This window comes from Neophocaena asiaeorientalis, unplaced genomic scaffold (assembly GCF_003031525.2).
Source record: "Neophocaena asiaeorientalis asiaeorientalis breed wild unplaced genomic scaffold, Neophocaena_asiaeorientalis_V1.1 scaffold39, whole genome shotgun sequence".
Lineage (NCBI taxonomy): Eukaryota > Metazoa > Chordata > Mammalia > Artiodactyla > Phocoenidae > Neophocaena > Neophocaena asiaeorientalis.
Genome location: NW_020175670.1, coordinates 5,565,313 through 5,591,459, shown reverse-complemented (window position 1 = coordinate 5,591,459; position 26,147 = coordinate 5,565,313). Strand labels below are relative to the sequence as shown.

At 36.7% G+C, this 26,147-nt stretch overlaps 1 protein-coding gene across 1 annotated transcript in view; it reads left to right on the top strand.

The window, feature by feature from the left end:
• Positions 1-26,147, top strand: part of NSUN7 (NOP2/Sun RNA methyltransferase family member 7) — a 62,088-nt gene that overhangs the window by 23,031 nt on the left and 12,910 nt on the right. The window contains exons 5-10 of the mRNA XM_024731722.1: positions 1,462-1,614; positions 1,956-2,139; positions 3,289-3,499; positions 10,389-10,532; positions 17,696-17,797; positions 19,570-19,687. Of these exons, the coding sequence (XP_024587490.1) occupies positions 1,462-1,614; positions 1,956-2,139; positions 3,289-3,499; positions 10,389-10,532; positions 17,696-17,797; positions 19,570-19,687 (912 nt within the window). The remainder of the gene's footprint in view (positions 1-1,461; positions 1,615-1,955; positions 2,140-3,288; positions 3,500-10,388; positions 10,533-17,695; positions 17,798-19,569; positions 19,688-26,147) is intronic.

The window sequence follows — 26,147 nt, the reverse complement described above, 5'->3', positions numbered from 1 at the left end:
GCTCTCGCTCTCTGTCTCTTTCTTATTAAGCTTTTCTGCAGCCACATACACCATTCTCAAGGAACTTGACTTTTTGTGGCATCCCTTCCTCATTTCTCATTCAAGGTTATCCTTGAGATTTATTATTCAATTAGATTCCTATTGTGAAAATGCTATGAATATAGGTCAAGAGTAAGTCCTGTATTCTCATTTATTAAAAATTTGGGCTATGACATTAAAAAAAAAATCATTGGGTCTTCATGGTTATGCTAAACAGTTCTTGTTTTTCTTTTCTGTTATTTGGAATTTTGAGGTATGGGATAGTCAGAACTGGGAAGGACTTGATACATATTCATGAAAGTTCCTTAATCTTATCAAGAGTACACTGTTGCCATCTCCGATAATAATAACTGACCTATAATGAGGGCCTGCCACGTGCTAGGCACTGTGCTAAGTATTTTACACACATGATATTAATCACCACATTAATTGCAAGGTGAGCTGATCACATTTTACAGATGAGAAAACTGAGGCTGATGAGAGATTCAGTATCACACCTGAGGTCACACAGCTAGTAAGTGACAGAGCCTGAATTTTTTTTTTTTTTTTTACAGTACGCGGGCCTCTCACTGTTGTGGCCTCTCTCGTTGCGGAGCACAGGCTCCGGACGCGCAGGCTCAGCGGCCATGGCTCATGGGCCCAGTCGCTCTGCGGCATGTGGGATCTTCCCGGACCGGGGCACGAACCCTTGTCCCCTGCATCGGCAGGCGGACTCTCAACCACTGCGCCACCACGGAAGCCCCAGAGCCTGAATTTAACTTCGTTTGTCTGACTCTAAATCCTACACCTTTTTCACTACATAAAATTTGTCTCTCAGCCAGCAATTGTTTTAAATATTTGAGGAGGACTTCCCTGGTGGCGCAGTGGTTAAGAATCTGCCTGCCAACGCAGGGGACACGGGTTCGAGCCCTGATCTGGGAAGATTCCACATGCCGCAGAGCAACTAAGCCCGTGCGCCACGACTACTGAGCCTGTGCTCTAGAGCCCACGAGCTACAACTACTGAGCCCGCGTACCACAACTACTGAAGCCCGCGTGCCTAGAGCCCACGCTCCGCAACAAGAGAAGCCATGACAATGAGAAGCCCGCACACCACAATGAAGAGTAGCCCCCCGCTCACCACAACTAGAGAAAGCCCGCGTGCAGCAACGAAGACCCAATGCAGCCATAAATAAATAAATTTTAAAAAAGAAAATATTTGAGGAGATACACAGCTATACAGAGACATCAAAAACTGAAGAAAAGAAGCAGGATTATTGGATTTCCATTTTTAAATATGGCAAATTTTAATTTTAGACTTCAAAAATTTGAAATAGAATTATAGAAGTATTTGTTAAAATTCTAATTGTTAATGTTTCTAGTGGAAAATTGATAGTCTTGTCTTCAATGCAGTACTTACCAAGAATGGATTTTCTGTTTCTAGTTTTAAGACAAAATTGGCTGCGGCATTGGCAAGATGTCGAATCAAACATGATGCCCTTTCAATTTACCACATTCTTCCAGAAACAGTTAGGAACCAGGAACTAAGGGCCTCAACTTTGCCACTTTATGCTTGGATAAATACGTGTAAAATCAGGTAAGATTTCTAATCAAGTTCTTTATTTAAGTCACTTGCCTTTCAAAATAATGTGATAAGAAATATTACCTTTTTAATGGATGGGGGGCTCATCTGGGGGAGTGTTTGGGGAATCATAGTTTAGTTCAGGATTTTATCACCAGATTACCAAAAGTAATTACATAAATGTGTTAACTTTTTTGTCTCTGTTTTTCAACTTATTGTTGGCTAAAATTACAAGTTCCATTAGATGCAATATTTGCAGTGATATTTTTATTTATTGTAGGAAAAAGATTCTAGTGTTAAATAACACTTTTGATGTGTTATATTTTTAATTAAAACCTAATGTTATATATTTACAGCCCTGAAGAAGTTTATCTTAGTTTGAAGAAAAAAGGCTATAATAAAGTCAAATCTGTGTTGCATATTGATAATAAAGTCTTTGCTGTGGATCAACATTGCTATGATGTCTTAATTTTTCCATCTCATCTTAAAAGTGATCTTCTAAATATAGATCTTTTCAAAGATTATAAACTTGTATTTCAGGTAAACTAACACTTACTTGCATTGTGATTCTCAGTAATCCTGCTCACCCAGAGAATTCCTCCACTTAAAAATAAAACCTAACAAATTGGTTATATTTTGTATAGGTTATCAAGGAGGTTTATAAGGCCTAATTTTCACCTTGAATAAAATTAATTCCCCTACAGCCAGTTTTCATTTTATACTTTGACATCTTTGCCCCATGTGAAGTGGGCATATTGTAAAGAACATATTCTTCCTACACACCATAGATGGGGGAACTCTTATTGCCTATAGCTAAAAGGCTATATTTTTCTCTCCCAAGGGAGGATTCAAGAGAAGGCACAGTGATTCCTTTTCTTCTTTCCATTTCTGGGGAAGATGCTAGTGCCATCCTGCATTTGAAAATGCAGTGTGTAATACTTTCCCATTATCTCTTTACTATATTCCTACAGCTTTGATTTGTAAGATGTGTATATATAAACGGCTATCAATGCAGGAAGAGAATGTGAGGTATAATGTGGTTTCAATAGAAAGAGAAATTAAAAGAAATCAGGTTAAATTAATTTTTATGTGCTTAGATTTCAATTCTTGCCTCAGATTCACCTTAGTTTTGTAAGGTTTATCCCTTCATAATACCTGCATTCTTGGGCAGAGTCTCTTGGCCTTATTTTGTTGTGACACCTTGTTGAGCACTGAGATCAGATGCAGAAACTCATCTGTCCAGCCCCCTTTTATAAGCTTGTCAACCATCTTACTTTTAATCTCTGTGAGCTAGCAGCCATTTAGATGACAGTGTAATGGGGAAGAAAGAATGGCAGTAGCAAATGGGTGCATTTTCATGAAGGCTTAAGAATGGGAGCTAAGGCAGGACATCAGTAGTCTGTTAATCACATTTTGGGGATTTTGGCATTGCCTTATCACTGTATAAAAGTTAAATGATCACAGTCATAATTTAGGCTAAACAAAGTTAGGGTATTGTTTTAAATCAGTTTATATCAGTTATCTTTGTTAAGTTTATATTTTAACATATGTTAAGATGTTTTAAACTGGAATGCGTTAGGTATCTCTTCAGAATTTCTGCCAGTACTTTGTTTTACCTAAGGCAAAAAGAAGTCAGTACATGCTTCTAGTCAAACCCTTCGAAATTCTAATTGTACCATTATCTTGTAGGACAAATCTCGAAGTCTCGCTGTCCATTCTGTGAAGGCTTTATTAAATATGGATGATGATATCTTAATGGTCAATACAGGTTCGTGGTACACAGTTGCCCATATGTCAGTCTTAACAAATAATAATACCTCAAAAATATTTGTGTGTGGAGTACAATCACACGCTAAGGATCCTGACCTGAAGAACCTTTTCACAAAAATGGGATGTAAAAGTACGTACAAATATTTATTTGTTTGGTGGTAATGTTCTGTAAGATTTAGAAATGTTAAAAATATTTGAATTTGTTATCTCTCGTAATAAAAAACTCTATATATGAACTATACTCCTAAAATCCCCACTAATCTGTATTATATCAGGCTGTTCTTGTTACTTAATATTGGTTAAACAACTGCAGTTTAAATTAATGAATATATTGGCACTCTGGTATATTGCTTGACATTTACTGCATAATTTGAGTTTCAAACAATAATTAAAGTAAGTGGTAGAAATTGTCATCTTCTAATAAATAAGAACACATCACAGGAGTTCTTAAGGGACAAAGATAATATCTAGGACCAGATGCTAAGTCCTTAGGCTTCTTATTTTTAAAGAATTTTTCCACTGGATCATGCTGTGACAAAAGATAACATTTCATTATAGGTTCAGTGAAGCTGAAAAACTAAACGAATCTTTTGACAGATTCACAGGGTCAGCGAGAAGATAAGTAGAATCCAGGGCTTGACATGGAGAGGTAGACTGGTAAATACCCAGGATTTCATTGGAGCACAGAAGTATACCCTGGGTAGTGATCAGTCCTCTGATGAATTGAAGCCCAAATTCCAGTCATCTCAATTCCCAATTGGATTAAGGTGATCTGGGATTGCCAGAGGCAAAAGTAAGTTCTCTCTGGAAGAAAGTAACATCATCCTGGATCTCATATTATCTCCTAATTTTTTTCAAATTCTGTGTCTGGCACTCAAGAAAAAGAAAAATCAGACAAAATAGAAGAAAGATGTGAGTGAAATAAAGAGAAAAATACTGCAATAGAAGCAAACCCACAAAAGGGCCAAGTACTGGAGGTATCAGATGTGGACTTTAACTATGATTAATATGCTGAAGAGACTAAATGACAAACTGCAGAATTTCAGCAGAGAACTGGAAACTATAATTTTTAAAAAACTCAGAAGAAAATTCTAGAATTGAAAAATACAATATGTGAAATTAAGAAATAAACAGATTTAACAGTAGGTTAAAACTAAAAGAAGGAATAAGTGAACTGATCAGTCAGAAGAAACTATCCAGACTGAAGCATCAGGAGACAAAAGGATGACTAATATGGAAGAGACCATAAAATACACATGAGATTCAGTGATCCAGTGATGTCAGGTATGTTGTGATTGGGAACCCAGAAAGAGAGGAGAAAAGGAACTGGGAAAAAACAATATGTGAAATTCGGACTGGGAGTTTTTAAAAATTGATTAAAGTCACAGATTCAAGAAGTGCTATGAACTCCAATAAAAATAAATGTGTACCATTGTAAAGCAATTATACCCCAATAAAGATGTTAAAAAATAAAAAAATAAAAAATGTGTAAAAAACATAGTAGGCACATCATAGCATAATTGCTGAAAACCAAAGACAAAGAACAATGTTCAAAGCAGCCAGGGAAGTAATACATATTACCTTCGATGAGATAGCAATAAAACTAAAAATTAACTTTTCAACAGAAACAACTGAGGCCAGAGACAAACAATATCTTCATAGTGCAGAAAGAAAATGTCAGGCTAGATTTCTATACACAGCAAAAATTTCCTTTGAAATAAAGATACTCTCAGAAAAAGAGAGTGAGTTTGTTACCAGCAGATACAATAAAGGGTTTACTAAAGATTATTGTTTGAGTAGAAGGAATATTGTCTCATACAGAAGGTTGTAGATGCTGGAAGAAATGAAGAGCAATGGAAAAGGTTAGTACATAGGTAAATCTAAATAATTATAGTCTAGTGTCTTGTGGGACTGTAAACTAATGTCTTGTGGAGCTAACAATATTTGTGTTAATGTAATTAAAATACATTACAACAATTGCACATAGTTTAGAGAAGGAAATGGAATTAATGTGTTCTGTCATCCTTGCTTTGTCTAAGAAATGATAAGAGTAGTAAATTATTAAGTCAGTGGTATGTGTTATAATATCGGGGCAAACAATAAACAAATAATAAAAGAATGTAAAACTAATAGCTAAGCGGGAGGGGTGGAATATGGAATTGGAATCACCATAGTAATGTATAAAAGGCAAGACAAATAGAAAGGAAGTAGGTAGATTAAACTTTACAAAAAATATGTATTTATAAATCAATAAGTAAACATTAAATATGCATGACTGATACTTGAATTACAAGACAAAGAACATCAATACTGGATTTTTAAAGATCAACTTTAAAATGCTATTTATAAGAGATACCCCTTACATAAAAGGATATTCAAAAAAAAAAAAACTTAGAAGGACAGAAAAAGATATTCAGTGAACATACTAACAAAAGGAGCTACAGACAAAGTAGTGTTATGTCAAGAAAGCTTACTAGAAATATAGCATGTTTAAGTCATCAGGAAAATATACCAGTACTAAGAAGTATGTACATAATAACATAGTCTCAAAATATATAAAGCCACATTATCTAAAATCAGCAGGTAAAATGCTCTGTATATAGAAAATTCTAAAGAATCCATGAAAAAATACAGATTTAATGCAATCCCTATAAAAACCCTAGCTGGCTTTTTTGCAGAAATTGACATTCTGTCCTAAAATTCACATGGAAATCCGAGGGACCTGAAGTAGCCAAAGCAGTCTTGAAAAAGAAGGAAGTTATAGGACTCACACTTCCTGATTTCAAAATTCACTACACAGCTTTAGTTATCAAGACAATGCGGGACTGGCATAAAGATAAACATGTAGATCAGTGGATAGAATTGAGAATCCAGAAGTAAAATCTTACATTTACGGTCAATTGATTTTTGACAAGTGCGCCAAGACCATTCAACAAGGGAAGAATAGTCTTTTCAACAAATGGTGCTGGGATAACTGGATATCCACGTGCAAAAGAATGAAGTTGGACCCTTACTTCAAATCATATACAAAAATTAACTCAAAACTGGATCAAAGACCTAATTATAAGAGGTAAAACTATAAAACTTCTAGAAGAAAACACAGGAGTAAAACTTTGTGACTTTGAATTTGGCAGTGGTTGTTTAAACACCAAAAGTGCAACAAAAGAAAAGGTAAATTGAACTTCATCTAAATGAAAAACTTTTGTTCTTCAAAGGTCACTATCAAGAAAGTGAAAAGACAACCCACAGAATGGGAGAAAATATTTGCAAATCATGTATGTAATAAGGGACTTGTATCTAGAATATGTAAACAATAATAAGACATATATCACAATTTAAAAATGGGTAAAGTATATTAATTTAATTCAGCTCTTCAAGAAAAAAGTTTATAAAACAATTCAGTTATCAGTAATGGGCAAGGAGATATTACTACAGATCCTAGAGACATTTAAAACATAATAAAAAGATACTATGAGCAAACTTGAACATTTAGATGACATTGGCATATTCCTGGAACAACACAACTTACCAAAACTGACAGAAGAAGAAATAGAAAATCTGAATACTCTTGTATCTATTAAGATCTTAAAATTAGTGGATATAAATATCTATTAAATTCATAATTGAAAATCTCCCCACTCACAAAGCAAAATATTTTAAAACCTTTAGTCCTTTAAGGAAGAAATAATACTCTTTCAGAGAATAGAAAAAGAAGGATTACTTCCCAGTTAATTTATAACCTTGATATCAAAAACTTGAAATGGATATTAAAGGAAGGAAAATTATAGGCTAGTGCCACTCATTAGCATATTTGTAAAAATAAGTGTTAGCTAGCTGAAATAATTATTAGCAAACTGTATTTAGAAATATATAAGAATAGTACATTATAAATAAGCTAGATTCTAGGAATACAAAGTTGGTTTAACTCTTAAAAATCAATGTATGTAATCATGTTAATAGGATAATAATTTTATGGTCATCTCAATAGATGCAGAAAAGAAATTTGATAAAATTTAACATTCATTTATTATATATATATACACAGCAAATATCATACTTGATGGTATGTTTAAAGCTTTCTGGTATCAGGGATTAGATAAGCATGCCTGCCATCACCACTTCTAGTCAACATTGTACTGGGAATCACAGGCAGTACAGTAAGGAAAGAAAAGAAGAAATAGAAGATATAATGATTGGAAAGGAAGAAATAAAATTGTGTTTAATTTATAGGTGACATGATTATATATGTGGAAAAAACAAAGTAATCTATAAACTAGATTTCACGTATGCCATTTTAAAATTAATTTTTATTGGGGTATGGTTGATTTACAATGTTGTGTTAATTTCTGCTGTACAGCAAAGTGAATCAGTTACACGTATGACTTTTGCAGTGTTGCTAGATACAAGGTCAGCATACAAATTCAGTTTCTGTACACCCATAACAAAAATTTGAAAATGAAACAGATACCTTTTACAATGAACAAAAAACCATAAAACTTTTAGGAATATATCTAGTAAAAGATGTGTAAGACCTCCTTATAAAACTTATGGAACATTATTGAAAGAAAGAAGACCTAAATAAATGGAAACAACAGACCATGTTCATGAATTGAAATACTAAATGTCATAAAGATGAGTTTCTTCTCCAAGTTGATCTGTATTGATTCAATTCACTCCTCTTGATGCTACAGGATATTAAGGAAGAGAAGGTCTTTTTAGTAAACGGTGCTGGGAAAAAATGACCCCTGCTTCACACCATCTACACAAATCTAGAATGTATTATAGGAGAAAACTTCTTGACTGGGGCTGGTAAAGATTTCTTAAACAGGGCACATAAAGCACTCATAAAAGAAAAGATTGATAAATTGGACTACAGTAAAATTTTTTAAAATTTAAGGACTTCTATGCATTAAGGGTACAAAGGCAAACTGTAGAGAGGGAATATATAACTGATGAAGAGGTTTTTTTTGCCACAGTATACAAAGAATTCTTACAAATTAACAATAAAAAAGACAGCCCAGTTGGAAAATGTGCAAGAGACATGACCAGGCATTTCACAAAAGAGGATATACAAATACCAAAAAAACTTATGTAAAAGTACCTTAACCCCATTAGTAATCGAGGAAATGCGGTTCAAATCACAACTTACCACCACATATCCACAGAATGATTAAAATTAAAAAGATGGCAGTACCATGTGCTGGCAAGGTAAGGAGCATTAGGAATGCTCAGACACCGTTGGTTGGACTGTAAATTTGTACAGTGACTTTGGAAAACTAGCATTAATCACTAAAATTGAAATACATGCCCTTATGATCCAGCACTTCCAGGTTTATTACCCCTTTGAACTTTTACGTAGTTAACCAGAGAGAATAGGAACCACTGGGTAACTAAGCAGTAGAGGAAGGGAAGTTTCTTCTTTTAGAAGCATTCCAGGTGATAAATGAAAAAGGGAAGATGGGAGTAGAATACGACTATTTTGCAACCCCTTTGCTGGTACCATAAAGGCAATTTAATGGATGAATGTGACCCCACTTGTGAAGTAGTTTTGTGCTCCCCACCCACCAAGAAAAAAAAAGAACTTGAATCTAATTAAGCTCTAAAGATCCGGCTACTAATAAACTACACTTTAGGAAAGTAATTAGCAAAATCCAGACTGTGGGAAACTCTAGTAGTACAAAAAAAACATGTTTCATTAAGAAATAAATAAGAAAAAATGGAGAGGGTACCTATAAACAAAAATAAATTTAAAAGACATCAACTAATTGCAATGTATGTACCTTATCTAAATCCTGATTTAAACAAACTGTAAAAAAAAATTTGACAAGTGTGAGACTATTGGAAAATTTGAGCCACGATTGTATGCCATTATTATTTGATGATAATAACAAATTACTTTTTAAAATGTATGGGGTTGTATTTTTAAAGGGGTTCTTATCTTTTAGTGATACATGGTGAAATATTTTATAGATTCAAAATAATATGGGGGAGTAGAAGTGGATGTGGATATAGATGAAACAAGATTGGGAATGAATGGTTCATTGTTGAAGCACCATAATGGGTACTTGAGAATTTATTACATATTATGTCTATTTTTGACATAATATGTTTAAACTTTTACAATAAAAAGTTAAAAATAGGAGAAAAAAGAAAAAGGCCCACTTGATTAAAAAGTTTTTTTCAAAAGAGACAATAGAAAGAGAGAAGAATTGATCAGACAAGAGAAGGGTTGGGTAGGGCAATTTCAAGAGCGGCTCCTCAGCAGATGAGGGGAATGGGAGCCATTGCAGAAGTGAAGGGGTGGCCCTAAGATAGGATCACAGATAGTTATAACCTGAGGGAAGGCAGACACTCTTAAACTAAATTATAAGGTCCCTGAGGACCTTTAGACTGTGCCTAAATAAAAATTATAAAATGCTAAATGAAAATATAAATGCTAATAAAAATTTTTTTTCTCGGAAAAATAGAATATAAAAGGGGTTAAAAAATGGGAAGGGAAGTAACCAATACTGAGCATTTACTGTATACTAGGCACCATGCTAAGCCTAACTACTTTATCTCAATCTTCACTACAATTAGATGAGGTGTAGGCTTTATTATCCCATTTTACAAATAAGGAAATTGAGGCTTAGAGAGATTGTCACACAGATAGTAAATAGTGAAGTTGGGAGTCAAACTCGGGTATTTCTGCCTCTAAAAGCCATTTCCTTCCACTATACCATACTGCTTTAAATGGAATCTGAAGTTCAAAATGGAAAATTTAAATTATATTTTATGTAGAAGATATTTAAACTTCAAAATCATTCTCTCAAGTAAAGGAGAAAGAACTCTATTAAGAGAATTCACGCATTAACTTTAGGATGTTATCAGAAAATAATCCTCTTTTCTGACTGCATTAAAATGACTTTTTGTGGGGTTGAGGATTTAAAAATGAACAATGATAAATAGATATAATTACATACTGCATTAAGATTTTTAATTAATATTTTTACATACATTTTCTGTGTTTTTTCTCCCAGATATTGAAATACTTCATGAGACATTTATTAACCTTGAATCAAAGGATCATAGGTTACAGAAAGTTAAAGTGATTCTGCTGCTACCTCGTTGTTCAGGACTGGGTGTTAGCAATCCAGTAGAATTTATTTTAAATGAGCATGAAGGTACTTGCTTTAACTTTTAATTTCTAAATTATTGAAATTTTAATATTTTTAAAATGAAATTATTTAAAATCATTAAGATGACATATCAGATACATCTGATTAATGAATAACTACCATATATAGAGCACTTAATATGGATAAAGTATTTTACATCCATTACCTCATTTAATCTTTATTATACCAGTTCTGTGAGATACGGGCAAGGGGAATATTCAAAATGTTCAATAATTAGAGTGATGTAGGCAATCAGAACAGATGCTAGTATGCTGTTCTGGAATATACCAGAGCTCAGAATATAGGCATTAACATTTATCAGCATTTTATAGATAAAAAAACTGAAACTCAGAAAGATTCATTCATTTTTATATAGTCACATAACTACTTGGTAAGAGAGCTAGGATTCAGATTTAGATCTGCCTGACTCTAGAGTCTGTGCTCCAAGATGATCCCAATTAAATCATGATCAGACTATTTCAAACTCAAGACTTCTTTAAGCCCCAGTATGTATGTTTTATGATACGAATATCTCAGATTAAATATTCTGAGAATATTTTATTTGCTTCTTTAATAAATTAAGAAATATTATTTAACATTAACATTTATTGAGCACTTATGTATAAGGCACTGAACTAAATCCTTTGCTTGAATTATTTCATCAAATCTTAACAAGAACTCAATGAATTGGTTACTCATTATTTCTCTTTTATAAATATGGAATCTGAGGTTCAAGAGAGGTTGAAGCCACTCAGAGTCTTTTGACTGGTAGGTGTCAGAGCCTGGATTCAAACACTACTGCTCTGACTCTGGCCCTTTGAATCATGCTCTTAATCACAGTATGTTAACTGAGATTGCTTCTTACTCTAATCCCTTGTTTATAGTGAAAGGCATAGGTACGGTTAACTAGAATATTAGACAAAGAGGACATTCCACCAACATTCAGAATATGTTGAGTAACTGTTTTCTATTTCTAGCAAGGACAGAATCTAAAATGAAGAAAAAGTAATTGAGGGAAAGAAACTAATATTTATGGAGCGCAACTATGCCCCAGTCAATATCTAGGAAGTGTTCATGCATTATAACTTAATATTCACAATAACTTTGTGAGGATAGTGTTATTTAATTATCTCTGTTTTATAAAGGGGAAAAAAACCCCCAAGATTCAGACAAATTTAGCAAGTTGCCTGAGGTCATGTAGCTAGATTCAAAGCTGGGATTCAAATTCAGATTAGTTAGCACATTCCACTATACTACACTATAGAAAGAATTCCACTATACCAGTGGTCCCCAACCTTTTTGGCACCAGGGACTGGTGTCGTGGAAGACGGTTTTTCCACAGACCCGGTGGTTGGGTGGGGGTGGGGGGATGGTTTTGGGATGATTCAAGCACACTACATTTTTGTGCGCTTTTTTTTTTTTATTTAAAAATTTTATTTATTTATTTTTGGCTGTGTTGGGTCTTCGTTGCTGCTCACGGGCTCTCTCTAGTTGTGGCGAGCGGAGGCTACTCTTCGTTGTGGTGTGCGGGCTTCTCATTGTGGTGGCTTCTCTTGTTGTGGAGCATGGGTTCAAGGCATGCAGGCTTCAGTAGTTGTGGCACACGGACTCAGTAGTTTTGACTCGTGGGCTCTAGAGTGCAGGTTCAGTAGTTGTGACGCACGGGCTTAGTTGCTCCGCTTAGTTGCTCTTAGTTGCTTAGATCTTCCTGGACCAGGGCTCGAACCTGTGTCCCCTGCACTGCCAGGCTGATTCTTAACCACTCCGCCACCAGGGAAGTCCAGCAGGCGATTCTTAACCACTGCGCCACTAGGGAAGTCCTTATTGTACACTTTATTTCTATTATTGTTATGTTGTAATATATAATGAAATAATTATACAACTCACCATAATGCAGAATCAGTGGGAGCCCTGAGCTTGTTTTCCTGCAACTAGATGTTCCCATCTGGGAGTGATGGGAGACAGTGACACCCGAAGTGTGTTGCTTATGCCCAGTCTACTCCATAAGATGCAGCTTAATTGTCACTTGCCACTCACTGATAGGGATTTTTTTTTTAACATCTTTATTGGAGTATAATTGCTTTACAATGGTGTGTTAGTTTCTGCTTTATAGCAAAGTGAATCAGTTATACATGTGTTCCCATATCTCTTCCCTCTTGCGTCTCCCTCCCTCCCACCCTCCCTATCCCACCCCTCTAAGTGGTCACAAAGCGCGGAGCTGATCTCCCTGTGCTATGCGGCTGCTTCCCACTAGCTGTTTTACGTTTGGTAGTGTGTATATGTCCATGCCACTCTCTCACTTTGTCACAGCTTACGCTTCCCCCTCCCTATATCCTCAAGTCCATTCTCTAGTACGTCTGCGTCTTTATTCGTCTTGCCTCTAGGTTCTTCGTGACCTTTTTTTTTTCTTAGATTCCATATATATGTGTTAGCATATGGTATTTGTTTTTCTCTTTCTGACTTACTTTACTCTATATGACAAATTCTAAGTCCATCCACCTCACTACAAATAACTCAATTTCGTTTCTTTTTATGGCTGAGTAATATTCCATTGTATATATGTGCCACATCTTCTTTATCCATTCATCTGTTGATGGACACTTAGGTTGCTTCCATGTCCTGGCTGTTGTAAATAGAGCTGCAATGAACATTTTGGTACATGACTCTTTTTGAATTATGGTTTTCTCAGGGTATATGCCCAGTAGTGGGATTGTTGGGTCTTATGGTAGTTCTATTTTTAGTTTTTTAAGGAATCAGTAGTGGGATTGTTGGGTCTTATGGTAGTTCTATTTTTAGTTTTTTAAGGAATGTCCATACTGTTCTCCATAGTGGCTGTATCAATTTACATTCCCACCAGCAGTGCAAGAGGGTTCCCTTTTCTCCACACCCTCTCCAGCATTTATTGTTTGTAGATTTTTTGATGATGGCCATTCTGACTGGTGTGAGATGATATCTCATTGTAGTTTTGATTTGCATTTCTCTAATGATTAATGATGTTGAGCATTCTTTCATGTGTTTGTTGGCAATCTGTATAACTGATAGGGATTTGATATGAGTCTGCAAGCAATTGATTTATTATGGTCTCTGTGCAGTCAAACCTCTCTGCTAATGATAACCTGTATTTGCAGCCGCTCCCCAGCGCTAGCATCACTGCCTCAGCTCCACCTGAGATCATCAGGCATTAGATTCTCTTAAGGACCACGCAACCTAGATCCCTTGCATGTGCAGTTCACAGTAGGGTTCACATTCCTATGAGAATCTAATGCTGCCCCTGATCTGACGGGAGGTGGAGCTCAGGTGGTAATGTGAGTGATGGGGAGAGGCTGTAAATACAGATGAAGCTTCACTCTCTCGCCCACTGCTCACCTCCTGCTGTGTGGCCCAGTTCCTAACAGGCCACGGACCACTACTGGTCCATGGCTGGGGGTTGGGGACCCCTGCACTATACCACACAATTTTTAACTGGACTTATACTGAACTATGTGAAATTCTGTCTTGCTACAGAAAATTTCTTTCCAAGACTAACCAACTCAGATGGGAGTATGGTGGACTTAGAAAATTCCCATCCTAACTTTGGGAAGTGATCAAAGAAGAATTAGATTTTGAAAGAAGAGGGGACGAAATAGCTGCAGCTACAATAAGCATTCCAGTTAAGAGAACTAGAACTTAGAACTACTGTGAGACTCTGGCCTTATCCTGAGCTGATCTCCCTGTGCTATGCGGCTGCTTCCCACTAGCTGTTTTACGTTTGGTAGTGTGTATATGTCCATGCCACTCTCTCACTTTGTCACAGCTTACGCTTCCCCCTCCCTATATCCTCAAGTCCATTCTCTAGTACGTCTGCGTCTTTATTCGTCTTGCCTCTAGGTTCTTCGTGACCTTTTTTTTTTCTTAGATTCCATATATATGTGTTAGCATATGGTATTTGTTTTTCTCTTTCTGACTTACTTTACTCTATATGACAAATTCTAAGTCCATCCACCTCACTACAAATAACTCAATTTCGTTTCTTTTTATGGCTGAGTAATATTCCATTGTATATATGTGCCACATCTTCTTTATCCATTCATCTGTTGATGGACACTTAGGTTGCTTCCATGTCCTGGCTGTTGTAAATAGAGCTGCAATGAACATTTTGGTACATGACTCTTTTTGAATTATGGTTTTCTCAGGGTATATGCCCAGTAGTGGGATTGTTGGGTCTTATGGTAGTTCTATTTTTAGTTTTTTAAGGAATGTCCATACTGTTCTCCATAGTGGCTGTATCAATTTACATTCCCACCAGCAGTGCAAGAGGGTTCCCTTTTCTCCACACCCTCTCCAGCATTTATTGTTTGTAGATTTTTTGATGATGGCCATTCTGACCTGTGTGAGATGATATCGCATTGTAGTTTTGATTTGCATTTCTCTAATGATGTTGAGCATTCTTTCATGTGTTTGTTGGCAATCTGTATAACTGATAGGGATTTGATATGAGTCTGCAAGCAATTGATTTATTATGGTCTCTGTGCAGTCAAACCTCTCTGCTAATGATAACCTGTATTTGCAGCCGCTCCCCAGCGCTAGCATCACTGCCTCAGCTCCACCTGAGATCATCAGGCATTAGATTCTCTTAAGGACCACGCAACCTAGATCCCTTGCATGTGCAGTTCACAGTAGGGTTCACATTCCTATGAGAATCTAATGCTGCCCCTGATCTGACGGGAGGTGGAGCTCAGGTGGTAATGTGAGTGATGGGGAGAGGCTGTAAATACAGATGAAGCTTCACTCTCTCGCCCACTGCTCACCTCCTGCTGTGTGGCCCAGTTCCTAACAGGCCACGGACCACTACTGGTCCATGGCTGGGGGTTGGGGACCCCTGCACTATACCACACAATTTTTAACTGGACTTATACTGAACTATGTGAAATTCTGTCTTGCTACAGAAAATTTCTTTCCAAGACTAACCAACTCAGATGGGAGTATGGTGGACTTAGAAAATTCCCATCCTAACTTTGGGAAGTGATCAAAGAAGAATTAGATTTTGAAAGAAGAGGGGACGAAATAGCTGCAGCTACAATAAGCATTCCAGTTAAGAGAACTAGAACTTAGAACTACTGTGAGACTCTGGCCTTATCCTGGGTCATCTTGAAGTGGGAATGCAGAACAAAATAAACCATAGGTAAAAATCATTTAGAGGCTGGGGTGTGGGTGAAGCACAGAGGTAACTACAAATGACAAAAAGAGGGAAAGTAAAAAGTTTCCTAGATATTGGTAATATTTTGAAATCCTTGAAGAGGTGACCGGATAAGCCAAGAAGTGGTCTTTGGCAAACCTGGAAAAAAGGAGGGTTTTGAAGGAAACTGTACTTTGATGAGGTAATAGCCAGAGCAAATAAGGAACTGCTGACCTAGTGATTATGGTAGAAATATTAGTCATAAATTTAGTGGGGATGAATCCAAAAGACTTAGATTCGTGAGAAATCATGAATTAGTTTGAAAAACAATTTAACATTGGAAAACATTACAACCAATTTTAGAATGTTTATCATAAACATTATCATATTTGAGGAATGTATGAAGTCGATCTCTGCTAACAACTTGGAATTATTATAAAATGGGGTGAAAAGGTAAGCTGATGTGGTTTTAGAATATAATAATGGGTAAATAGTCCTTTAAAAAGTGATGAAAGAGAAAAATGTAAAGTGTAAAACTAAATTGGGAAGAAATGGAGTTTAATTAACCTTTAGTGATATTACTGGAGTGGGGAATAGCCAAATATATGGTATAAATAGTTGGCTTTCATACTGCAGGGGAGTTACTGAGAGGCAGAATAAAACAGGGGTTAGAAGGTTGGTCATATTGCCAAGCTAGAACCTGGCTCTCAACTAGTAGCCATGTGACCTTAGACAAGTTGTTTAATGTATGCTTGAACAGTTTTTTCAATGTTAAAAGGAATAATAATGCTTCAAGGGTTGTTGAATAAAATAATCTATTTAGAGTAGTATTCAATGTATCTTAGTTAATATTATCAAGAAATATGTTAAAAATAGTTTCAGGGGCTTCCCTGGTGGGGCAGTGGTTGAGAGTCCACCTGCCGATGCAGGGGACATGGGTTCGTGCCCTGGTCTGGGAAAATCCCACATGCCGCGGAGCGGCTAGGCCTGTGAGCCATGGCCGCTGAGCCTGCGCGTCCGGAGCCTGTGCTCCGCAACGGGAGAGGCCACAACAGTGAGAGGCCCACATACCGCAAAAAAAAAAAAAAAATATGTATATAGTTTCAGAAATGTAAAGAATTACTATAAGAATTTCTTTCTTTTTATTAATTTTATTTATTTATTTTTGGCTGCATTGGGTCTTCGTTGCTGCACATGGGCCGTCTAGTTTTTTCTTCCAAAATTTCTTTCAGTAAGTTAATGTTTTTAACTGTATCCCTTTGTGTTCTTTCTTACTCAGATCTGACTATAGCCCATCAGTTTCTACCTTGGAAAATAAATCTTTTTTTCCTCTATTAGTACCCAGACTGACTGTATTCTGTTTTTTATACCTAAATGACTTATTTTGGCTGGTTGGGTGACTATATCATAAGAACTTGGAGAAAAAAGGAAAAATAATATTAAAACTAAGCAAAATTACCTTTATCAATTCAGTTTTTAAGTCAGTATTTTTATAATACTGCCTATTTATTTATTTATTTTAAAAAATTTATTTATTTTTATTCATTTATTTTTGGTTGGGTCTTCGTTGCTGTGTGCGGGCTTTCTCCAGTTGCAGCGAGCGGGGGCTGTTCTTCATTGTGATGCATGGGCTTCTCATTGCAGTGGCTTCTCTTGTTGCGGAGCATGGGCTCTAGGCACGTAGGCTTCAGTAGTTGTGGCATGCAGGCTTCAGTAGTTGTGGCTCATGGGTTCCAGGGCACAGGCTCAGTAGTTGTGGTGCATGGGCTTAGTTGCTCTGCAGCATGTGGGATCTTCCCAGACCAGGGCTTGAACCCGTGTCCCCCGCATTGGCAGGTGGATTCTTAACCACTGCGCCACCAGGGAAGTCCCCTGCCTATTTATTTTTGATAAATATTTTCCATGAAAACTGTCATTAATAGGGAAAATGATTAAAATATTAAATAATGTGATAATAGCAATATATGAAAAACATCTAATAGTGATATATTTAAAAGCATTTATTTCCTTTTAGATACAGGTTTACTTAAAGATTTCTTTCAAGGAGGCCCGTCAGAAGATAAACTTCATGTTCTTGCTCAACAGCAATATGAACAGCTAACACATGCAATGAAATGTAAGTTTGTTATCAGTGTAATATGAAAATATGTTGTAAATCTTAGAAACATTAATACTTCATTTATCTATTATATTCAGGCAATCATGTGTGAACCATAAGTGAATTTTTCAGAACACTCAGTTCCTTCAAATAACAAAATATTTATTTTTACCAATTTAATTCTCAAAAATATATGCTTTACTATCATTTTAAACATAGGTTAGCAAGAATAATTTACAGTTTTCTTTAATGCGGAAGTAAAATAATTACATACATCCATTGTTGTACAGTTTCATCTTCTTTATTTCTTTTCTTTGGCTTCTTACTCGATGTAATTTTTCCGTTGTCATTGTGCCTGCCCCTAACTCTTCTATAATCCCAATTTTAATCAAACTCTTACTTCTCTTAGTACTAAAAAGAGAACAGAGAGATGCAATTACAGATAAAGCCTAGATCTCTTTAAGTCTGAGTAACAAGGCTCTTTAAGTATTTATATTATTGCTTCAATCACTGCATTTACATTTTGAGTACCATTTAGATGTTGAGTACCAATGCCCTTCCACACATAGATATGGAAATCTAGAAGTCTCTGAGAAATTATATAAACTTTAATTCAGTGCATGTTTATCAAATGCCTACTCTGGGTCAGATATTAAGCTGGTTGTTAGGGATATGAGTGTGGATAAATCCTGACCTCCAAAGGCTCAAAGGTAAGTATAGGGTATAGATGATTTAATATATGAAGATATAACATATGTGAAGTAGAAATAAGGTAAAATAGAAAACACAGAGGAGTTCTGCCCCTTTAATTGATGTTATTAAAAATATTTATTTGAATATGATAGTATGTATATGATCTATGAAATGAGTTGATTGGAAGATGAGGAAGTTGATAAATAATGCATTTTTAAACTTCTTTCTCTGATTACTCTATTTAAAATTGCAGGATAATCTTTTGAAACTAACTGTCCTCTGCTTTGATTTGCTCTATAGCATTTGTCACTTCCTGATGCTATATGTGTGTGGGTGTGTGTGTGTGGGTGTGTGTGTGTGTGTGTGTGTGTATTTGTTTTTTACTTGGGCTGTGCCACTGCTTGGCTTGCAGGATCTTAGTTCCCCAACCAGGGATCGAACCTGGGCCTCTGGCAGTGAAAGCGCTGAGTCCTAACCGCTGGACCACCAGGGAATTCCCTAATTTTCTTATTTATTTGTCTTATGTCAATGAAACATAGAAAATAAGCTCCCTGGGGCAGGGATTTTTGTGTGTGTATATTGAATGGTGAGAACACTGCCTAGCACATAGTAGGTGCTCAGTAAGTGTGAATAAGTGAGTGAGTTGCAGGTAGTAAGATTACCTCATTTTACAGTTGAAGAATTGGAGAGTTAAGTAATTTTCCCAGGTTCATACAGCAGTAAGTTACAGAATTGGGATTCACATCTAAGTCTCTCTGTTTCTAGAGTCCTTTTAACTAGTTACGTGATATGGCTTGTGGAAGAATAGCTGGGAGTGTCAAGCTTATGGTAATCTGCAGTATTTATTTGTTTGTGTTTGTAATTAGGTTGGTCACATTTGATTAGATTTCCATACAATCCAGTTAGATTTATTTTATTTATTGGCCACAGACTACATTACTAATACATGCTTTAAAGGGGAGCCATGCAAGCATCTGTAGAAATAATTCCTATCAAAACCATGTGGTATTAGTACAGACAGATGTTTGAAAACATAACAGATTTGTTTAGGATTGTTACTGGGGTCATTATATTAATTCCATCTTCTTTAAATATAGTTACTAGAGCTCAGGCAGTTGTTTACTGCACATATTCAGTTTATCCAGAAGAAAATGAAGCTGTTGTTAAGAAAGCACTGGAATTTCAAGACCACGGGACTAAAGTACAATCTTATAGGTAAGAAAGGAAGGATTCTTCTAAACACCTCAACCAAATATTTTTGAAAGTGAAAAATTTTGATTTTCTGAGTTAGAAGTAGAAGACGTTTCAGTTCCTTTTTATTAGACTTTAATATGACCAAATAGCCTAACTTCTTACAACTTTAAAGTAGATTCTGTAAAGCCTTTACAATGGCTTGGCATGTGCATTCTCTTGTACACTAAAAGATTCTTGTTTATGTTGTTATTGTTAAATAAGGCTAAAGGCATTTGGGCTTGGACTTGATTGATTTCTGGATAAATTGAGTATAAACTTTATACCCTGAGTTTTAGATACATCTGTGCTTCAGTAGAAGAAAAGTAAGAGTATAAAATAACCTTAGAAAATAGAGAGAAAATTGGATGTTTATTATCTGAAAACATGTGTTTCTTAGACCCATTTAGCCTTTGGTACCCACAAGGACTAAGATAAGAATAGCTTGAATAACCATAGTAGCTTCTGGGTAAAATGCTATAATAAACTAGGGGCAGAGAAGAAAAACAGTAATACTCCATCCAAACTCTGGACGTCAAGATAAGGAGTATATTTAAGATTACTATATGATACCAATTAGTCCTTTAAGACTGTGACAGTTAATAAGGTATTTTAAAATGTCTCCTATTTTTTACTTATTTCTCCTGTTCTGAACTTTTACTGTAATTCTTATAGTAGCATCTTAATGTGTATATGGTTTGCTCTCTCCTTTTAATTAGATATTTTTCCTTTGCCAGTTCAAAGGTGGACATGTTTGTAACCACATCCGTATTTCCCTTCTTACTTTGCTTCCTTATTTAGTAATTCTTGTTGGTAGCTAACAGCCAACCTTTTTTCTGCCAGCTTCTCAACACAGCATTAACTAAATCTCCATCTAGTGGCAAAGAGAATTATTTCAGGTATATGACCAAAATCGTTAGTGTGGATGACTCTTGATTTGTCTGTCAGGGATATGGTTCTAAGAATGTAATATGGCAAAAATAGAGGAACATCTCCACACCCTCTCTAGCATTTATTATGTGTAGACTTTTTGATGAGAGCCATTCTGACCAGTGTGAGGTGATGCTTCATTGTGGTTTTGATTTGCATTTCTGTAATAATTAGCAACATTGATCATCTTTTCATGTGCCTACTGGCCATCTGTATGTCTTCTTTGGAGAAATGTCTATTAAGGTCTTCTGCCAGTTTTTCGATTGGGTTGTTGGTTTTTTTGTTGTTAAATTGTATGAGCTGTTTGTATATTTTGGAAATTAAGTCCTTGTTGGTTGCATTGTTTGCAAATATTTTCTCCCATTCCTTAGGTTGTCTTTTCATTTTTTTTAATGGTTTCCCTTGCTGTGCAAAAGCTTGTAAGTTTGATTAGGTCCCATTTGTTTATTTTTGTTTTTATTTCTATTGCCTTGGGAGGCTGATCTAAGAAAATACTGCTCAATTTATGTCAGAGAATGTTTTGCCTATGTTCTCTTCTCGGAGTTTTATGGTGTCAAATCTTATATTTAGGTCTTTAAACCATTTTGAGTTTATTTTTGTGTGTGGTGTGAGAGAGTGTTGTAATTTCATTGATTTACAGGTAGCTGTCCAGCTTTCCCAATACCACATCAACAAGTCTTCGAGAGAGACTGTCTTTTCTCCATTGTATATTCTTGCCTGTTTTGTCAAAGATTAATTGATCATAGGTTTGTGGGTTTATTTCTGGGCTGTCTGTTCTGTTCCACTGAACTGTATGTCTGTTTTTGTACCAACAGCACACTGTTTTGATTACTGTAACTTTGTAGTATAGTCTGAAGTCTGGAGGGTTATGCCTCCTGCTTTGTTCTTTTCCCTCAGGATTGCTTTGATAATTCTGGGCCTTTTGTTGTTCCATATACATTTTAGGATTATTTGTTTTAGTTCTGTGAAAAATATCGTGGGTATTTTGATAAGGATTGCATTAAATCTGTAGATTGCTTTGAGTAGTATGGCCATTTTAAAAATATTAATTCTTCCAATCCAAGTGCATGGGATATCTTTTCATTTCTTTGAATCATCTTCAGTTTCTTTAACAAAGTTTTATAGTCTTCAGCATATAGGTGTTTACTGCCTTGATTGAGTTTATTCCTAGATATTTTTTTTGATGCAGTTTTAAACAGGATTTTTTTTTTTACTTTCTGAAATTTCATTGTTAGTGTAAAGAAATGCAACAAATTTCTGTATATTAATATTGTATCCTACTACCTTGCTGAATTCATTTATTCTCATAGTTTTTGTGTGGAGACTTTAGGGTTCTCTATATAGAGTATCATGTCATCTCCAAATAGTGACAATTTTACCTCTTCCCTTCCAATTTGGATACCTTTCATTTCTTTTTCTTATCTGATTGTTGGGGCTAGGACTTCCAATACTATGTTGAGTAGAAGTGGTGAAACTGGGCATCCTTGTCTTGTTCCTAAATTTAGTGGGAAGGCGTTCAGCTTTTCACTGTTCAGTATTATGTTGGCTGTGGGTTTGTCATAAATGGCTTTTATTATGTTGAAATATGTTCCCCCTATACCCACTTCTGTGACAGTTTTTATCAAGAATGGGTGTTGAATTTTGTCAAATGCTTTTTCTGTCTATTGAGATGATCATGTGGTTTTTGTCTTTCCTTTTGTTAACGTGGTGTATCATCACGTTGATTGATTGTGTATATTGAGCTGTCCTTGCTACCCTGGAATGATTACAGCTTGATCATGGTGTATTATCCTTTTTACATATTGTTGGATTTTGTTTGCTAATATCTTGTTTTGAAGATTTTTGCATCTATATTCATCAAAGATATTGGCCTTTGGTTTTCATTTTTTGTAGTGTTTTTGTCTGGTTTTGGTATCAGGGTGATGGTGGCTTCAGAATGAATTTGGGAGTGTTCCCTCTTCAATTTTTTGGAATAGTTTGAGACGGGTAGGTATAAGTTCTTTGAAAATACTAACAGATACAAAGGGAGAAACTGACAATAATACAATAATAGTAGACCTTGACACCCCATTGACATCAATGGACAGATCATCCAGACAAAATATCAGTAAGGCAACAGAGGTTCTAAATGACACAGTAGATCAGTAGGACTTAATTGATATCTACAGAACACTACTTCCAAAAAAGCCAGAATACAGATTCTTTTCAAGGGCACATGGAATGTTCTCTAGGGTAGACCACATACTAAGTCATAAAAAAAACCTCAACAAATTTAAAAGGATAGAAATGATTTGAAACATCTTATCTGACCACAACAGTATGAAATCAGAAATCAACCACAGAAAGAAAAACAGGAAAAGAATGAACACATGGAGACTAAACAACATGCTACTAAGAAACCAATGGGTCAACAATGAAATCAAAGAAGAAATGAGGAAATGCCTCAAGACAAATGAAAATGAAAACACAACCTTACAAAATCTATGGGATACCCACCCACTGGTGTTTGAAGCTGGGTCCTAGGGTTAGTGCTGGACTACTGACATCAAGAGCCAGGTCCTGGAGTCTGGTTGCAGGGCCCAGACATCCCAGAGCTGATATAACATGGCTGGGGGTGAGGCAGGGAAGGGGAGCAGATCCTGACACAGTTGGGTACAGAGTCTGGGGTGTCCTGAAGCTTGTGTTGGCCTGTTAATGGGCAAGGCCAGGGCCCAGCTGGTCCCAGGGCAGGGTCTGGCCTGGTCTGGACAGAATAGGTTTGCAGACTGTGGGATTGTGGTTTTCTTGCATCTGGTGTCTGCCTATGTTGGGTCAGCCTGGTCCAGAGTCTAGAGGAGGCAAGGCCCAGAGGATTCTGGGGCTGGTGCTTGCTCACTGGTGGGTGGAAATGGGCCCTGGGCCCTTTATTGGGCATGGCTGTGTCCAGAGGCAGATGTGGAGGTCTTTAGGCAGTCTGTCTGCTGATGGGTGGTGCTGTATCCCACCCAATGAGCTAGAGGGAGGATTCCACAATGGTATTTGCCAGTATCAGCATCCATGTGGTAGAAGGAACTCCCAAGAATGGCTGCCACCAGTGTCTGTGCACCCAGGGTGAGTGCAGCCGCCCCTCACCTCTCTGAGAGACTCTGCAAGACCAGCAGGTAGGTCTGGCCCAGGCTCCTATCAAATTACTGCTTTTTCCCTGGGTTCCAGAACATGTGAGATTTTGTGTGTGCCATTTAAGAGTGAAGTCTCTATTTCTCCCAGTCCTGTGGGGCTCCTGAAATTAAGTCCCACTGGCCTTCAAGGCCAAATGCCCTGGGGCCTTGTCTTCCTGGTGCCAGACCCCCAGGCTGGGGAGCCTGACGTGGCGCTCATAACTGTCACTCTTGTGGGAGAACCTCTGCAACTTAATTATTCTCCAATTTGTGGGTCACCCACCTGGGGTTATGGAACTTAGCTATATTTCAAGTCTGCCCCTCCTACCTGTCTTGTGGCTCTTTCTTTATGTCTTTAGTTGTAGAAGATCTTTTCTGGTAGGTACCAGACTTTTTCATCAGTGGTTGTTCTGCAAATAGTTGTGATTTTGGTGTGCTTGTGAGAAGAAGTGAGCTCAGAGTCTTCCTACTCTGCCGTCTTGGCCAATCTTTGTCACTGTGGTTTTGATTTGAATTTTCCTGGGAACTAATGATGTTGAGCTTCTTTTCATGTGCTTATTAACTATTTATATATCTTCTTTGGACAATGTCTTCAGGTTCTTTGCCCATTTAAAAACTGTATTATGGGACTTCCCTGGTGGCGCACTGGTTAAGAATCCGCCTGCCAAGGCAGGGGACACGAGATCGAGCCCTGGTCCAGGAAGATCCCACATGCCGCGGAGCAACTAAGCCCGTGTGCCACAACTACTGAGCCTGCGCTCTAGAGCCTGCAAGCCACAACTGCTGAGCCCACATGCCACAGCTGCTGAAGCCCTCGTGCCTAGAGCCCATGCTCCACAACAAGAGAAGCCACCGCAACAAGAAGCCTGCACACTGCAACGAAGAGTAGCCCCAGCTTGCTGCAACTAGAGAAAGCCCATGAGCAGCAACGAAGACCCAACGCAGCCAAAAATAAATAAATACAATAAATAAATTTATTAAAAAAAATTGTGTTACAGTTGGCCTTCCATGTCTGAGGGGTCCACATCTGAGGATTCAACCAACTACAGATTGAAAATATTTGGAAAATTCCAGCAATTTACAAAAAGCAAAACTTGAATTTGCTGCAACTATTTACATAGCATTTACATTGTATTAGGTATTATGAGTAGTCTAGAGATAATTTAAAGTATATAGGAGCATGTGCTTAGGTTATATGCAAATACTGCACCATTTTATATAAGGTATTTGAGCATCTGTGGATCTTGGTATCCAAGGGGTGTCCTGGAACCAATCCCCCTCATACCAAGGGATGATTGTATTTGTCTTTTTTATTGTTGAATTGTAAGACTCCCTTATATGTTTTGTATATCATACCCTTATCACATATATAACTTGCAATTATTATCTCCCATTCGTGGGCTGTCTTTTTACTTTCTTGATAATGTCCTTTGACGCATAAAAGTTTATAATGTTGAAGAAGTCCGATTTATTTGTTTTTTATTTTATTGCTTGTGCTTTAGGTATCATATCTAAGAAACTGTTATTTAATGCAAGGTCATGAAGAATTATGCCTATGTTTTCTTCCAACCATTTTGTAATCTTAGCTCTTACGTTTATGTCTGTTATCCATTTTGATTAATTTTTGTATATGTTATGAGGTAGGGGTCCAACTTCATTCCTTTGCATGTGGATATCCAGTTGTCCCAGCACCGTTTGTTGAAGAGACTATTCTTTCTACAGTGAATGGTCTTGGCACCCCTGTTGAAAATCAGTTGATCATAGATGAATGGGCTTATTTCTGGCCTCTCAATTCTGTTTCATTGATCTGTATGTCTATACTTATGCCAGGATCGTAATAAGAGATTTTTAAAATCACTAATGGATGCCTAGTTTTATCAAAAGCCTTTGCAGCATTTAATGATATGATCGAATGTTTTTTCTCATCTGACATTTTAACATGGTGGTGAATTAATGCTAAATATTTTCTAATAGTGAACAGTCTGTGAGCTTGAAGCTTAGGTCCTGATAGGTTGTATTCTGTGTTTTGATTTTCTGTTACTAGTAAAGGTGGAGTATAGGGAAGATAAACAGTGCATGAGTGGGATTGGATTGCTCTTCTAGCCTTGGTGCTCATTAAGATAATCAGTAATCACATACACCTGGCTTCTGATGGGTACTTTGCCCACTCGCCTCTGTTGTTTCAGGATCTTTATTCTCATTGCTCTTAGTGAGCCCAGTTCTATAATGGCCTCTCCTACTGTCAGGCCTGGCCTAGGGAGGGAAGCCACCAGTGAACTCATGAGTGCTGCTAGCGCCCTCCCAGCAGCACACTCCTTGTTGCTCTGATAAAATGTGTATCTTCTGGGCCCTCCTCTCAACATAGTCCTCTGGAGAGT